The sequence below is a fragment of the Urocampus carinirostris genome, chromosome 18 (genome assembly GCF_059441175.1).
Source record: "Urocampus carinirostris isolate Australia breed hairy pipefish chromosome 18, RoL_Ucar_1.0, whole genome shotgun sequence".
NCBI lineage: Eukaryota > Metazoa > Chordata > Actinopteri > Syngnathiformes > Syngnathidae > Urocampus > Urocampus carinirostris.
The window spans coordinates 12,385,765-12,400,896 of record NC_142366.1 but is presented as its reverse complement, the minus strand read 5'-3'; the positions used below and the strand labels follow the sequence as shown (position 1 = coordinate 12,400,896).

Sequence of the window (15,132 nt, the reverse complement as noted above, 5' to 3'; positions counted from 1 at the left end):
TTTATGGCAGACATTCTTTCCATATTTTCGTATGTTGCAATAATTTCCGTCTTCAACTCGATTATTGTCACTTTTTTCCACTTTTTCATCCCTTTACCACTTACTTTCTTGGGACCAATTATTATGAGCATAAAAATGAAATAAAACAAACAAAATCACAATAAAATGAGATGCGGTGCCTCTCAAACACAATTGGGACAGCGCCTATTGATTGAACAGGAAGAATAAATCAAGCCGGTCATTATCACCATCCTCTGTTTTTTAATTCTTCTTAGTACGTATTATTTTGCCAGGGCAAAGACCCGGGAACCACTGAGAGCAGGTACTTGACACACTTTTGGGTCCCAACCCACCAGTTGAGAAACAATATTTTAGATCTGGGGTCTCAAATTCTTGTCCCAAAAGGACACCAGCTACAATATGCAATGTCTCATGTCTCCTTTATTCGAGTTCAATGGCTAGCTTGTTGTTCTGCTTGCAGAGCCTGTTAAGAGAAGTATTGAGGCTTTAAATGTGCTGCTTGGCGCTACATGTGTTTTATTTATTCATTTGATTAATACCATTTTTATTTTATTGTTATTTAAAGCACTTTACGTCGATTATTTTAATCTATTTTTAAATTAAATGTTTTTTTTCTGGATTGGATGGACTTTGATCATATGATGATCTGATTGGTTGTTTAAAAAAAAATCAATAAATGCAACTTTGCAACTCAGTATTTGAGTAATTTTTTCACCAAGTACTTTTTTACTTTTACTCAAGTAAGTATTTGGACTGCAGGAAAGAGGTCTAAATACAATGGAAGCTAGAGCTCTTGTTGGTGATAGAAAGGAGTAGAGAGGTGTTGTGAAAGGTGGAATGTTTGGACGCGTTCTTAAGGACGGGCTGGGCACCCGTATGATGCGGCAGGGGTAAACCAGTCAAAGTCGGGCCCTGCTGTTGAAGAGTGTGTTGTGTCACCCTGACCCGAGTGACATGGCCGCTTTCTGGTGTCCCATTTCATCTGGAGGGACGAAAGCCTGACCAACTTGGGTGCTGAGGTGCCTAACTTGTTTGGGTGTGTGGGCAATTGGGTTGGCCATGGCCCAAAAATGTTAGTGCGTTTTTTTTAATGCTAGTTATTTCCCTTTTATTTTTCTTTGTTATTGTATGTGTGTGTCTTGCTGTCGGTCACGCCTCTTGAGGGATATGACCAAGGTAGATAGATAGATAGAAGTATTTGGATGACTACCTTTACTTCTGCTCAAGTAATATTATTCTGAAGTAACAGTACTTTTACTTGAGTACAATTTTTGGCAACTCTGCTCATCTCTGGCAGCGACTTTTTTCCCCAAGTTTTCAACCCTGCGGCTTATGCAACCATGCGGCCAGTTCATGCATTTTTTTCAAATGGCCACCAGGGGCGCCCGAACAGTAAAGGTAAGCCTTAAAAAGGGAAGTGTAGAGGAAGACACAACTTTAATGTAACTTCTTGCTTTGTGCATGAATAAAATTACCATGAAAAGACCCTCATCATGGAAATGATGTCAATCGAAAGGGGAGCGCTAACTACCATATAGGGAATATTTTTACGAGTCTCGTTATATAGCCGCAGCCAACAGAGGGCGCCGCCGACCACTTTTTAACCACCACGAACCACCGACCTCCCAGTCTATCAGTATCAGAAATATTTTATTAACACTCCACTTATTGAAACATGAATATTTTGTTTGTTTGTTTGTACATGATTCAATTGTTTGTTTGTTTGTAAATGATTCAAATTGAATCTTTTCTTCCGGCGCCGTCACGAATGGCAGCCACTCCAGCAGCTCCCGTGTTATTTTCGATTGTTCTCGATTGTTCTCAGCTCAGGGATGCTGCTGGAAATGTGAATTTCCCTTGTGAATTTCCCTTCGGGGATGAACAAAGTATCTATCTATCTATCTATCTATCTATCTATTAGTAAACGGAAATAATGTGGCGAAATGAACGGATTACAAGAAGCAACATCCAATGAAGCAGAAATGTTTAAGGTGGATACCTATTTATATTTTGGCATTATCATGCGTTTTGGAATAATTATTTTACACGGTTGGATTATGTGGATTGTCCTTGATGTAACAAACCATTGTCGCAGAGGTTCAAAGAAGTTGAATCTGGCCAGGGGACTTAATGTTGAGTTACGCTGACATTATAGTTTTGGGGTATCTTGTTTCACAGATCGTGATGTTTCTCCGATGATTATATTTTGCAATGGTCATCATATCTTAAATCCCAAGAGTTTAAGCTTTGCAAAGATATGTGGAATGACGTATTTCAGTGACTGGTGACATTGTACAGACACATACTTGTTTATCATTAATTAAAAATAAAAAAATGTATTAAACTTTTTTCGCAGTTTGATCTATCGCCTATATGAAGTCCATATTCAAAGAAAAACAGTTTTCCTTGCTTGTATGTCAATACCGGAAAGCAGCTTAATTGCCTTTTTTGAAGCCGTTCCAAGCCTTCTCCATTTTCAGCATTTAATAAAAGGTGACAAAACGGCACATGGCATATCTTCCGGAAGGTGTGTGGCTTAACTACGTCTTGGATAAATGCAGCGGGTGTTTATCTTAGCTGTGGAGCGTGCAAACAAAAATAACAACAACAACAAAACCAATTGGAAGCGTGGAGAAGTGGTGTAGGTTCACTGAAAGGATACAACATGAGGATGATCTCCACTGCGGCTTGGACCACGCCAAAGGTGGACAAGGAGGTGTTCCCAATTCCTCCGCGGTCCTGGAAGGAAGAAAAACGTATTATCTAGGGCAGCGTTTCTCAACTGGTGGGTCGGTATCCAAAAGTGGGTCGCAGGCCTTTGCCTTGGCAAAATGATGCTAAAAAAAACTCGGGGTCAATTCTACTCCTTAACAGGAGATGGTAATAATGCCCCACTAAAGCGAATTGACACCCATCATTTCACACAACAGAAGAAACATTTGAAAACAAAACCACAGTCGTGTATGTCAGAAGACGACTTCAATCCTTGAGGACAATAAAAAGTGTTTTATCAATTGTGCTTTCTAACCAAGAACCGCCACTGCTTGCATCTTTCCGGGTGGGACATCGTATCGCAAAGCCCCACGCCATTGCTGAGGACTTAATCTAACCTGCAGCTATGGACATGCTCTGTGAGGTTTTGGATCAATCTGCAGCTGAGAAACCAGAAATGATACCTCTGTCAAATTACACAATTGGTCTCTGAATTGAAGATATGACTGAGATTAAAGCAGGTGGTAATTTGCTCTACAAAAGGGAAGATCTGCATTAACAAATTAAGCCGTTTATATTTTATGCGAGGCATGCGTGAGACCTTACAAAACCATTTTTTTCCGCACAAGAGTACTCCTCATTTTCACCACAGTGGATTTATGTTTAGTCAACTTCAGCTGGGACATTTGCATCAATTTCACAATTGTCGGTGTTGCCTTTGTGACAAGAAAAAACTGCGTGGGGGGTCACTTAATTTTCTTCAACGATATCTTCCAAGTATAACACGCACCCCTAATTTTTGATTAAAAATCAGTCAAAATTTTGTTTTCACTTTTTCTCAGGTCAAACTAAGAATTATAAGTGACAAACGTTGTTCAATAAACACGGCCATCATCAAAATAATCAACTGACAATGCAAACTATAAAAAAACACACCAACTCGTGACTCGGGTTCGATTACCATTGCATCCATGGTTTGGCGATTGTGGTCACAGATACTTTTCGACTGATCAATCATTGCACAAATACAGTATTATACAGAATCCCCTCGCTAATTTGCACTTCGGTTATCACTGGTTCACTGCTTTGTGGATTTTATATTGTGTATCGTGTTTGGAGCGGACAGCAGACAGTAAATGCTATCAAAGGGCAGGTTAAGAAAGGGCTTGTGTGTTGGGTGTAACTGTCTGTGTGCGCGAATGAAATGAGTTGGTGTTTGCTGTCAGCCAAACACCAGGGAGGACCCACAAGTCAATGTGTCCAAGTGGGTGCTCCGTGGATTGTTATTGGCTCTGGGAGGCGACTTAAGCGGTGTCAGGAGAAAAGGCAATAGAGAGGATGCAGGATAGGTCGACTGCTACCCTTAAGCCACCCCTACTGAGCCTGTAATCTCATCCACGCCAGATCCGTGGAATCTTGTGGGAAACCAAATTCTTTGTAGATCTCTAGTTGATGTTTCTTTACAGTTATATACTGTCAGTTTCTACAACTGTAAAACTTTGTGTAAAACAAGGTACTTCAAAATTCCTCTTTCTCAAGCCAATCAAAATCATGAATGGAACAAGATGAAAGAGGCCTCCTTTTGAAATTGCCGCACATCGTACAGTGTGTGAACAGGTGTTCAAACAAGAAAAAAGATTTTTCGGCAGGAGAGGGGGGGAGCATCGAGTCTGCGAACGTGCCAAAAACATAAAAAACAACACAACACAACAAATTCTTGCGCAAACACACTCACATCTAGGCCTGAACGCCACCAGCTTAGCGCCCGCAATGCTTTTGAAAGCGGAAAAAGGGCATCCATCGACATGCTCGGCACATAGCCTGCACGGCTCTAGTGGCTTGATAAATATTTGCTTTTCTGACACTTGGCACCACCGTTTGCTCTTTGGGAGGAACGCCATATTGTACGGGGCTACTCACGCTCACAATGAATCCAAATTGTCAATGGTTCACTTTTCATTTCCAGCTGGGCTGAGGTGCATTGATTTTTTTGGTGGTGTCAATGTAAAATGTGTTCATTTTACTCAAGTCTTGATGATTCAAAGCTACTCTAAATCAAAAAGGTGACGCTTTAACAAGGTAAAACCTCAAATTTAGTAGGGCAGATTTTGAGTCTTTTGCATCCAATGTTTTGTGATTATGGTCAGCGATATTTTTCAAAGTAATATATTTCAGTAAAGCGCACAACCAAACTGAGATTTTGGAAGAAAAGGCCCACTCAGATGTTAATCAGATCTCCAACTTTGCACCAATACACAACTTGGGTTTACCAACTTTTTACCTTTTTAAGGTACTTAAAAAAAAGCACATAATACACTAATATATACCATTGATTATTTACTCAAATCTTGACATTTTGGGACTGCTTGAACTCCAAATTAAAGTTTAAGCCTGCTTTTATTAGGGCAACTTTTGATTATTATTCCGAAGTGTAGCCACAAGTGAAAATTCGGTATGTCTTTCAAATGTCCTTCAAAGTATAATTCCTCGTTAGATACCCCATAGACTAGTTCCCCTAGTTTTGCTTTTTTGGTTTTATCTTTCAAGCTGTCTCTCGTCGAGTTATTTAGGCTTTATTTATTATTTAGGATTATTTTTTGTTATTTGCAGTCTCTAAAAGTCTCAGGCACATTAGATTTTCGTCCGACTGCTTGATTTCCACAAATTTCAGCATGATTGGCAACATAGAGCTTGACAGAGGCGTCATATGCAGAATGCTTGTTGCCATCTAACTATAACTCTAGATATTGGTAATAACCTAAAATAGCAATGCTTAACTCACGTTTCAGTGTGGGGGGGAGCAGAAAAAAGGGGCGCCGCCTCGCCTTTGTGCTTGAATCATCAAGAATTACCTTATTTATTGTAAAACATACGTGCGAGTGATTTTACTAAAACAGACGGAAGATGTCTTGTGGGCCGGGAGATGTGGTTGCATTCAATGTTTTGTGATTGTGGTCAGAGATGTTTGTACTGGTCAATCATTGACCGAAGTACGGTAATATACTTCCGTAATATCTCAATGTGCACCCAAACTTGGAGTTCTTTTTTGAGATAAACAAAATGTGCGTTATACACAAATAAATACGGGAATTAACTGTTAATTAATCGCAGCCTGACAAATCGCAGGCTTGTGTGTTTGTACGGATCCTTCACATTTACATTGTGTAGCCATTGCAACTTTTCACGCCTATCAGCATAATGCGTCCGGTATAGGCGTAATAAACACGACATAGAATTATGACCTTTCTGACGGCATCAATAAAACCTTTCATAAAAGTCTAGCAAACAGCAGGGAGAAAACACTCTCGAGTCGGGGCTCCGGATCAGTAAGGTCCAAGTTTTAGATTATTCTTTCTAATTATGTTTTATATATTTCTTAGGCAACCTCGAGCGTCGTTATTGTGATTTGTTTGGTGAAGGAGCCAAAAGTGAGGTTGGGGGAGCAAAGCTGGCAGGTTGTTTCATAGCTTTTTATGCAACGGTCATCCCTTGTGAGTTCACTGCGACGTTGTGGCGCAGTGCTGCTACACTGGGAATCAGCAGACGGTGCGTGATGTCATTTATTAATGGAGGAAGGGGCAAAAGGTTGTGTATGTGCGCGAGTTTGGTCGCAAATGCGTAAGCTCGGGGCGGCAAACTTTCTCATAAAAATTATTTTCAACTCTTCTTTAAGGGTTCGCACACCTTTTTCATGGGCAAATTCAAGCACTTTTTAAGAACTTTTAAGGCCAATTTTTCAATTTATCAAGTACCAACAGAAGAAGAAATCAACTGTTATAATTATAGCTGCGATTAATTTTACGTCTTTATTTATCAAAACATATCATCTTTAGACCTTCAGTAAATCGTGAACATATTTGTGGAACTGAACAATACAAATGTAAATATTTTGGAGACAAATTTCTCCGCATATAGATTTTGGGTAAAATGACGGTACAGTAGCTTACTATTTCAGTTGCGGGGAGTTCTTCCTATTACAATTTATCACTGGGAAACACTACCTTAATTTTGCATGGCCAATAATAATTGTCCATAATTGATATGTAATCCTTGCACTAATACACATTTGATAGTGCCCTGTTTAGGTGTAACACGCAACTGTCCTCTTGTCGCTCCCCCAACCGATGACGCTTCCTAGGACAATGACATACAAGCTAATGCCAGCTGCCGTTAATCACGAGGGATGAAATGCAATGGCAGAGCAAAGCCAACAAAAATCAGTGTCTGTTGCTTTTTTAAGCAGACTTGTGGAACATGGCAACAATTTTAGGCATTTAGAAGCACTTCACCCAAATTTCAAGCACTTTTCAATCCTTGAAAACATAACATTAAAATTTAAGCATTTTCAAGGATTTCAAGCACTCGTACAAACCCTGTTATTTTCACCCCAGTGGCAGGAAGGCTAACGACGGGGTAAAGTGGGGAAGGGGCCTTATTTTATGTTTTTTAAGGCTGGTCCATACAGCCTGCAGCACTACAGTCATAACATTTTGCGCTTGCCACATTAACGCCTTGTTTGCACACAATGACTACGTTTAGATCATGCAAAACGCACAATTGTAAACATTCCGTTTTTATTTTTTGATGGACAGATCATGCTGAATCTCCATAGTGGTACCTAAGGAATATAATATATAAATTATAGATTTGCCACTTGGTTTTATATATACAAATTGGATTGGTGATCCGCAACCTTATTTGTACCACAGACCTGTTAAATGTCTGACAATATTTTTGCAGGCAGTCCCAATTATAACATTAGTCATAATAACGATAACCATAATGAACATAAGCCTAAATTTACTGTGTAAAGGTATCTAGATGACTCAAGAAAAAGCATTTGATTTTATCTCATCATCACGCTATTTTTACTTACGGTAGCACGTTGTACAATGTTGATTTGACTCTTTTCCCACGATTCCCCATTACAACATTGTACAAATATAGTGTATAGTGTGATGATGAGATAAAATCTAGAGCCTTACTACTTCATCTCCATTCTTAGTGGTCTTGCAATTAGTAAATTTAGTCAGCGGTATTTGTCGACTGATCAATCATTGCTAAAATACAGTAATATTTTGCGATAAAACCTCTTGTATCCCAAACGTTGTAACAATATTTTATACATGGTCTGTATGACAGACACGAAAGAGGAGAGTATCTGTTAATGCTGCTTTAGTCAACCATCCAAGCTCATCAGTCTCTCACAAAATATTCTCTCAGGGAATTGGAGTTATATTTCAATGTCTCCGGTCAACCCCTTCCTTTTTTGGAGGGGCAAAAAAATAAAAATTAAAAGTAAAATGAAATAAACAAAATACGGTTCATGCAAAAAATGAATCAACTTTGCCTTTTTCTTTTTCCTTTCTGTACGGCCTGATACCAAATGACCCACGGAATTAGTCCAGGTCTGCAACCCGGTGGTTACTGACCACTGCATTGGACCTTACGATGTTTTCACATTGCAATGTGTAATAAGATGTTTTATCTGCTCGTTGTTCTAAGATTTTCCCCACCATCAATGACAAGGAGGCAATTAACGCAACAAAGTCTTTTAGAGGCATTTTAATCCTCACAAGTTAACGATATAAAACAAGTTTTAATTTTAATCGTCTGTTTATGTCTCTTCCCATTCCTGCATCAACACGTTACTCCACTGTACCAGCTGAAGTCACACCACACCAAAGGTAAATAAACTTGCTTTTTCCTTTACATATTTACTTTGTTATTTAATCATATACTTGTATATAACAAATAAATAGCACCTTGAACCTTTTGTTAGATAACTAGTAACCATGTGTTTTATCCCTCGCCATTTGGCAATTTCAATTTAAGACCACCACTTCAGAACGTATTAACGTCATATCCCTACGGTATTTATCTCATTGAGGAGGCTAATTTTAATCATTTTAGGGAAATTTTATATATATATATATATATATATATATATATATATATATATTTATTTTTTTTTATTTTTTATTTTTTTTGACCTTATCCGAGGAAAAATGATTCAATTTACCTTATCTGTTTTTCTTATCAAATCAAACCGCACAAAATTTTACCTCATTGCACAAGCTAGATATCAGAAGGTTTCCTCACAACCATGACATTCTTGATGAAGATATATTTTTAAGGCATTTGGCAGTTGGTTTGAATAGAAAAAAATTATACTTTTTATGACCTATTTGAATAAATAAAAGTTTAGTTTAAGTAGGTGTCAAGATTTTATATCCATATTCTGTAGTCTAAAAATTATATACTTTAGTCACCATCTTTACATTTTTTTTCTTGAAATGGCAAGATAATTTCAAGCATCTCCTTTGCAGTGATAGATGTATCCATCCACTTACGAGCAGGATGTGTGATTTACAGTAACAGGAGTGATTCCAAAGACGCTGTTCGCACGGTAGCGTCATTCACAAAGGCAATAGCCGCCGAGATTTGTCTTATCTGTGCCTTGGGCTGGAGGGCTTCTTAGATGAATGACTGCCATTGTTCAGCATACACTAAATATTTGGAGCATTTTTTTGAATCCTTAGGTCATTTATTTCCTGTTGGCTAATTAATACTAATAGGAATATTGTTGAATTATATTTTTTCATTTGAAAGGTTTTAATTTTGAGGTGCTGTATAGGTTATAACCCATTCACTGCCAATGACGGCAACAGACATCAGAGACGTCAATCCTCCAATTTTCTAAAGGATCACCAACGTGGTGTCCGCGGGGCCCCTAAAAACACAAAATAGCTAATGAGTGATTTTTAGAAAAAGTGATTTTGATCTTAAAATACATGATCAATTCTTCCAAACTTCCGTTAAATTTAGCCTATAATTTATATATGTAAATAACTCTGTGCCCTTTTGCAGTGCAGATGTTTTACTGGCTGAATTAGCCAATTTTAACCCCACTTCTAGTCAAGTCATTTTTATTTGTATAACCCTTAATCACAAAGATTCTTAAAGGGCTGACAGCTCAGGATGACAAAAACAAGACACGATGTCTTCAAAATGCATTATTTCAGAAAATAATTGGAATATACGGATGAAATTTAAATCGAGATTTCATGCAAAACCCATAAACTATTTCCTCACATTTTGCGTGTTTAAGAATTTGGGAATACTTTTTTAAGATAATTGTTGAGAAGCTCTGGGTTGCAAAGTTGCTATGCATGCGCACGGAAGGGAGGAGTCGAGACGGCCGCTAATAGTCCACTTAAGGAAATACAGTGTCAAGTGTTGGACTAGTGGAGTAGTCGGCCCGCAGTAAGAATTTTATTAGCCGCTCTTAGTGCTTGTTCATCAGGCAGTAAAACAAGGTGTCCTTTGACAGTCTCGCATCCCTCCGCTTATTTTCCTCCCTCCCTCTGCCTCTTTCATCAATGCTATTCACCTGCTTTCCCTCTTCGTCATCACGCCACCGTCATCATCATCATCTCTTTTCGCCTCCATGCTGGGCCGCCTGCTCAGCATGCTTAGTTGGGAAGGGAAAGGCAAACACTGACAGGGCAATTCCATTGTGTCTCGCCCTCACCCCTCCACTCAACAATCAGCCTCATTTGACTTTCCCACAGCCGGGGTCTCTTTGACAACGAGCTTGGCTTCTCGACACCGTTTTGATTCTGATATGATGCCTTCATTCGATATTATAATCATCCATCTTGATATTAAAACATCATTAACTCTTACCATTGGAATTTAGTATGAAATTATATTCCTCTATTTACTGTGTTTTCCATTTTATTAAGTGCACTGGATTATAAAGCGCACCCCCCAAAAATAAGTTTGTTAACATATAATTGTTATATATAAGGTGCACTAGACTATAAGGAGCATGGAGTTAAAGCTACAGTACCAGCTACCATATTTATTAGTGTGTAACCGGTGCACAATATATTATGGTGTCTATATAAATAGAAGGAGAACTGACCATTAGTGCAAAATAGTGTATGCAACAGGGATCAATCCCAGGTTGCAGCGTTGAGAGCGCTGTAACATAGCTACTAGACCCCTTGTGATTCAGATGACAGACAAAAATGCATTCAATTTTATCTCATTATAACACTATTCTTATTCATGCTGCCAGAAACGAATGAAGAAAACAGAAAGTCGTGCTGCAAGATACAAATAAACTCAAAAAAGCACGACCAGAGAAACAACTCTTTGGTGTATTTGATAAGGAATCAGACTTAACGTTCATTTATATCTTTCAGGACAATTTTTGTTCATTCCACTCTCTAACACTCACTCCTGGCACCATAAGTAAAAATAGTGTGATAATGAGGTAAACGCTAATGCCTTTTCATGAAATCTGAAAAACTGGTGGTCTAGTGGTTAAATGACAGCGCTCTCACTGCCACGGCCCTTGTTTGGTTCTCATTGCATACCATTTTTCACTGTTTAGTACAGCAATTATTGTAAAAATGCACACGTATCAATACTGCATCTCTAATCTTACCTTTTGAATTTTGCTGATATAAGGCACCATGTTAGAAGATACACTTTCAAATTTTGGGCCAATTTGTGACTTTTGGGTGTGCCTTATAGTTAATTGTTTTTTTTCCCCCTTTTTTTTAAAGGCATGTCTGTACCTTTTCTTAAATGATGAAATACGATAATAATTGCTTAAAAGTAATTGGGAAATAAAGCAATTGTTTTTAAAGACTGCACATAAAATGACTCCTCCCTTAAAACAGTTTGGGTCGAAAAAATAACCCAATCAGAGTCAAGAGTGCACCAATACACAACTTGGGTTCAAAAAATCCCCAAATGTTCAGTTGTATATATTTCTAATGATAAAAGTAAGTAAATAAAAATTAAAACTTTTTAGTTAAAAAAACACAAAAAGCGATAACAGAACGTTATGATACGTTAAAGATTGAACCAAGCACAATTTTGTTTCATTTCTGACTGGATTCGTGTGACAATGTCAAATAGTGAACATAAAAGTTTTTTACGATCCACAAACAGCTTTTTGATTGGACAAAGAGTGGCTGGCCTAGACACCTATCAATCCAACCTCCTTTAAAGAGAAGTTTGTATTACTTCCAACAAAGCACAGAACAGCAGAAAACTCTAACCAAGCATTCCTCCTTTTCATGAATTTATAAATGCTGGTAGACAATTTTACACTGTCAGTGTCAAATGAATTGATGGATAAACACCATACATAAAGTTGACCTCCCTGAGACAAGAATCCAATCCTGCTCGCACACATACACCTCAGTCCGTGTCGATGAGACCAGATAAGCCATGTTTAATGCGCATCGCATGTTAGGCGGAGATGGAAATCTGCCAGGTAGCGAAGAGCGACTCTTTCAACCGCCACAAACTTCAGACGTGCCGTGCGCTGATTATTCTTTTTGCGACATGACTTTCAATGACTTTCAAAACAAAACAAAAAGTTGGAGATCTGATTAACATCTGAGTGGGCCTTTTCTTCCAACCATGCACCTGAGCATATCCGGAATTTGATTCATGTCTCAGAATGTGGCAGGTCAGATAGGGTTTTCCATTTTAGGTGTGTAGTTGGTAGAAACATATCACTTAGGTTAGGTTCACACTGCAGACCTAAACGCTCATTTTGGATTTTTTAGTCAAATCTGATGCTTTTTTGAGATTGTTCATATTTCCAACTAAATGCGAGTTGAATATGATCTCCTGTGTGAACGCCGCAAGTGTCCTGCAATGCGCTTAGTGATTGAGGAAGTACTCATGGATGAGCGTGTCCCCTCAAATATTAATAGATCTAAAACCTAACTTTTCCTCCTTTGAATGCTTTCTGTTTTGTCCGCCATAGTTGTTGATTTCTCCACTTCCTCCAGAATAATAACATCTGTTGTTTATCGATGACGTGTAGGTCGCATGAATGCGTTTCAACTGTTCACAAAGCAGTCACATTCCAAAAGATCAGATATTAGATTTAGGACCACATATGAAAGAGGCCTGGGTCTTGTATGAAAAATCCGATATTTGCCGTTCAAAAGTACTTTTACTGATCGGATACAAGTTCAATGGTATAAATATAAAAATCCAATTTTACTGCAGTGTGAACGTAGCCTTAGGTACCCAACTCTTCTTTCTGTGCTATAAACTTGGTGTAAAGATAACACTAAATCATTACCGTGGAACCCTTGGGCATGGCTGTCTCATCAACGAGAAGGTAGAGAATGTTCAGTGCCACCAGGAGAACTGAAATTGTCTGTGGCAAGAGAGATCGAGTTAATACATAAATCAGGTGTCACCTTTTTGGTACTGATCAGCACAAAGGGTTACCACTTCCAAATACATTAATAAGGCATTCCTACAATAACTCATCCAGTTATTACAATGTCTTAACTATTTTATCATTTTTAGTACCAGATTGTAAATTTTAGGAAGGGTTGAAATATTCAGTTGAACATCTGCCTGGTATAAGGGCACTGATTGATTTACAAATATAAATTATAGGCTATCCTAAAAATATATATTTTAGAGGACACGAATCATGTATTAAAAGGGACAATGTGGATTATTTTTCGCCTCCTAGTTGTAAATAAACATAATTCCTTAAAAAAACTATATTGATTAGAATATTAAGCAAAAATATATGAAAAAAAAGTATAAATGTGCATTTCTAAAATACTCACAGATTAGTACTGTATTCATTTTACATCACGTAAGGCTCACCTAAAATGAGCTGACATAATTGTCCGCCATCTTTCTGCTAATGGTACCCAAAAAGCAAACACATTGTGAAAGGCTGGGCAAACAATTAATAACAAAAAATGTGCAGTTTGGTCACTTTGAGTCTCCGTACTTTGTAATCTTCTTTGTGCATTGATGCACAATACAGTGAACATCTATTGTTCAGATATTACACAGACTTCTGTCAAAGACACTGATTATGTCAATGATTTCTCATGCTAGTTAGAAATCCAATTTCCTAGAAAATCACAAGCTAATTAGCTATTTTCAGAACCAGTCCGTGGGCTACTGAAGTGCCCCCAGGGGACTACCTGGTGCCCACAAGTAGGAAAATTGTTTAAAAAGAGCTCTATATTCTATAACATCAGTGAACACCTCACTAACTCACCGTTCCTGCGAGTAGGATCAGCATCACCATGGGATAAAGTAAGTTTTTCTCCCAGCCAGACGCTTTCTTTCTTCTCTCTAGAACAAACGTGACAGGAGATTTTTCTTTAGTACTGCTTACTTCTGTAGGTTTGTGCTTCCTGGCTGTGTTCCATTCTGTTTTTTGATAGATAAACTCTTAAATGAGACACTTTGTGGTTGATTAAGCTGGTTAGTTCTTGATTAATTATTGTCAAATTATGTGTTTTTCCTGTTTTATGTGTTATTTTAATCATTTTAAACTGAGTATGCGATGTATCAATTTTAGTACGGGAAAAAAAAACTTGTTTTTTGTTTGACCAATCTCATCTTGCCCATTTTGGCTCTAATGATGATCGTCTTGGTTATTGGTAACAGAAGACAACGTCATCGCAGATTGCTAACATTGTCGCGGTACACTAACAAATGTTACCGTATAATAAGCAACACGAAATTTACTGCAAGTGGGGAAAGAAATAAGAACGATGCTAAAAGAATTGTTTGTGTGAATAAAATGAACTTGTTTGTACAATTAATCTTTGATTTTATTCTACATAGTCTGTCTAGCTGTGAGTAAATAAGTGCCACATTGTGTTTGTAAGGTTTATTATCTCTTAATAAAGGGAATTGCAACATCAATAAGGGGAGTAAATACCTGATGTTGACAGGTATGTTAAGGCCTTGGTTTAAATTTGAATTCATCTGGTTGGTGATGTTTGACTGTCTTTTCTAGTTTATAATATATATATATATATATATATATATATATATATATATATAAGAAAAAAGGATACAAACAAGTAAATCTGCAATCAAGTCTAACACATAGAAATGAAGATGTGCTGAATTTATCATGTGCATTTCATGTTGGGTGAAAAAAAAGAAATCATTACTGAAATCCATGCAGTTACTCTTCTGTGGATAATTAATTTGTGCTACCTTGAGTTTCACATATAAACATAAATCACAGGTGTGTGTACCCAACACATAATTCTCTCTCATCATAGCCAAACACTCCCCTTGGCTATTTTCTTGAAAAGGAAAAAGAACTACCTCTTTAATTAGTGGCGCTCATCATCACCTAAACGTCACTCGTAAATCTTCCATGAAAAGTTATCAACTAATAACTAAGGATGGGGAATGTATATTTAGTGTCCTTGTGTGCTGGTTTTATGTTGACATCTTTATGCCATCTAACTCATCAGTCACGCGATGCATGGCCGACGATCACGGCCATATTGACCCGTTGAGCTTAATTCCCAACCTCGTCAGGCCTTATTCTCAAAGTGCACCCGCTTCTGCGCCCCC

At 37.9% G+C, this 15,132-nt stretch overlaps 1 protein-coding gene across 1 annotated transcript in view; it reads right to left on the bottom strand.

Annotated features, from left to right (window-relative positions):
* Positions 1 to 15,132, bottom strand: part of lmbr1 (limb development membrane protein 1) — a 57,767-nt gene that overhangs the window by 9,136 nt on the left and 33,499 nt on the right. Inside the window, exons 11-13 of the mRNA XM_088321913.1 lie at positions 13,808 to 13,884; positions 12,857 to 12,934; positions 2,684 to 2,760 (exon numbers count right to left, since the gene is read on the bottom strand). Coding sequence (XP_088178039.1) covers positions 2,684 to 2,760; positions 12,857 to 12,934; positions 13,808 to 13,884 — 232 coding nt within the window. The remainder of the gene's footprint in view (positions 1 to 2,683; positions 2,761 to 12,856; positions 12,935 to 13,807; positions 13,885 to 15,132) is intronic.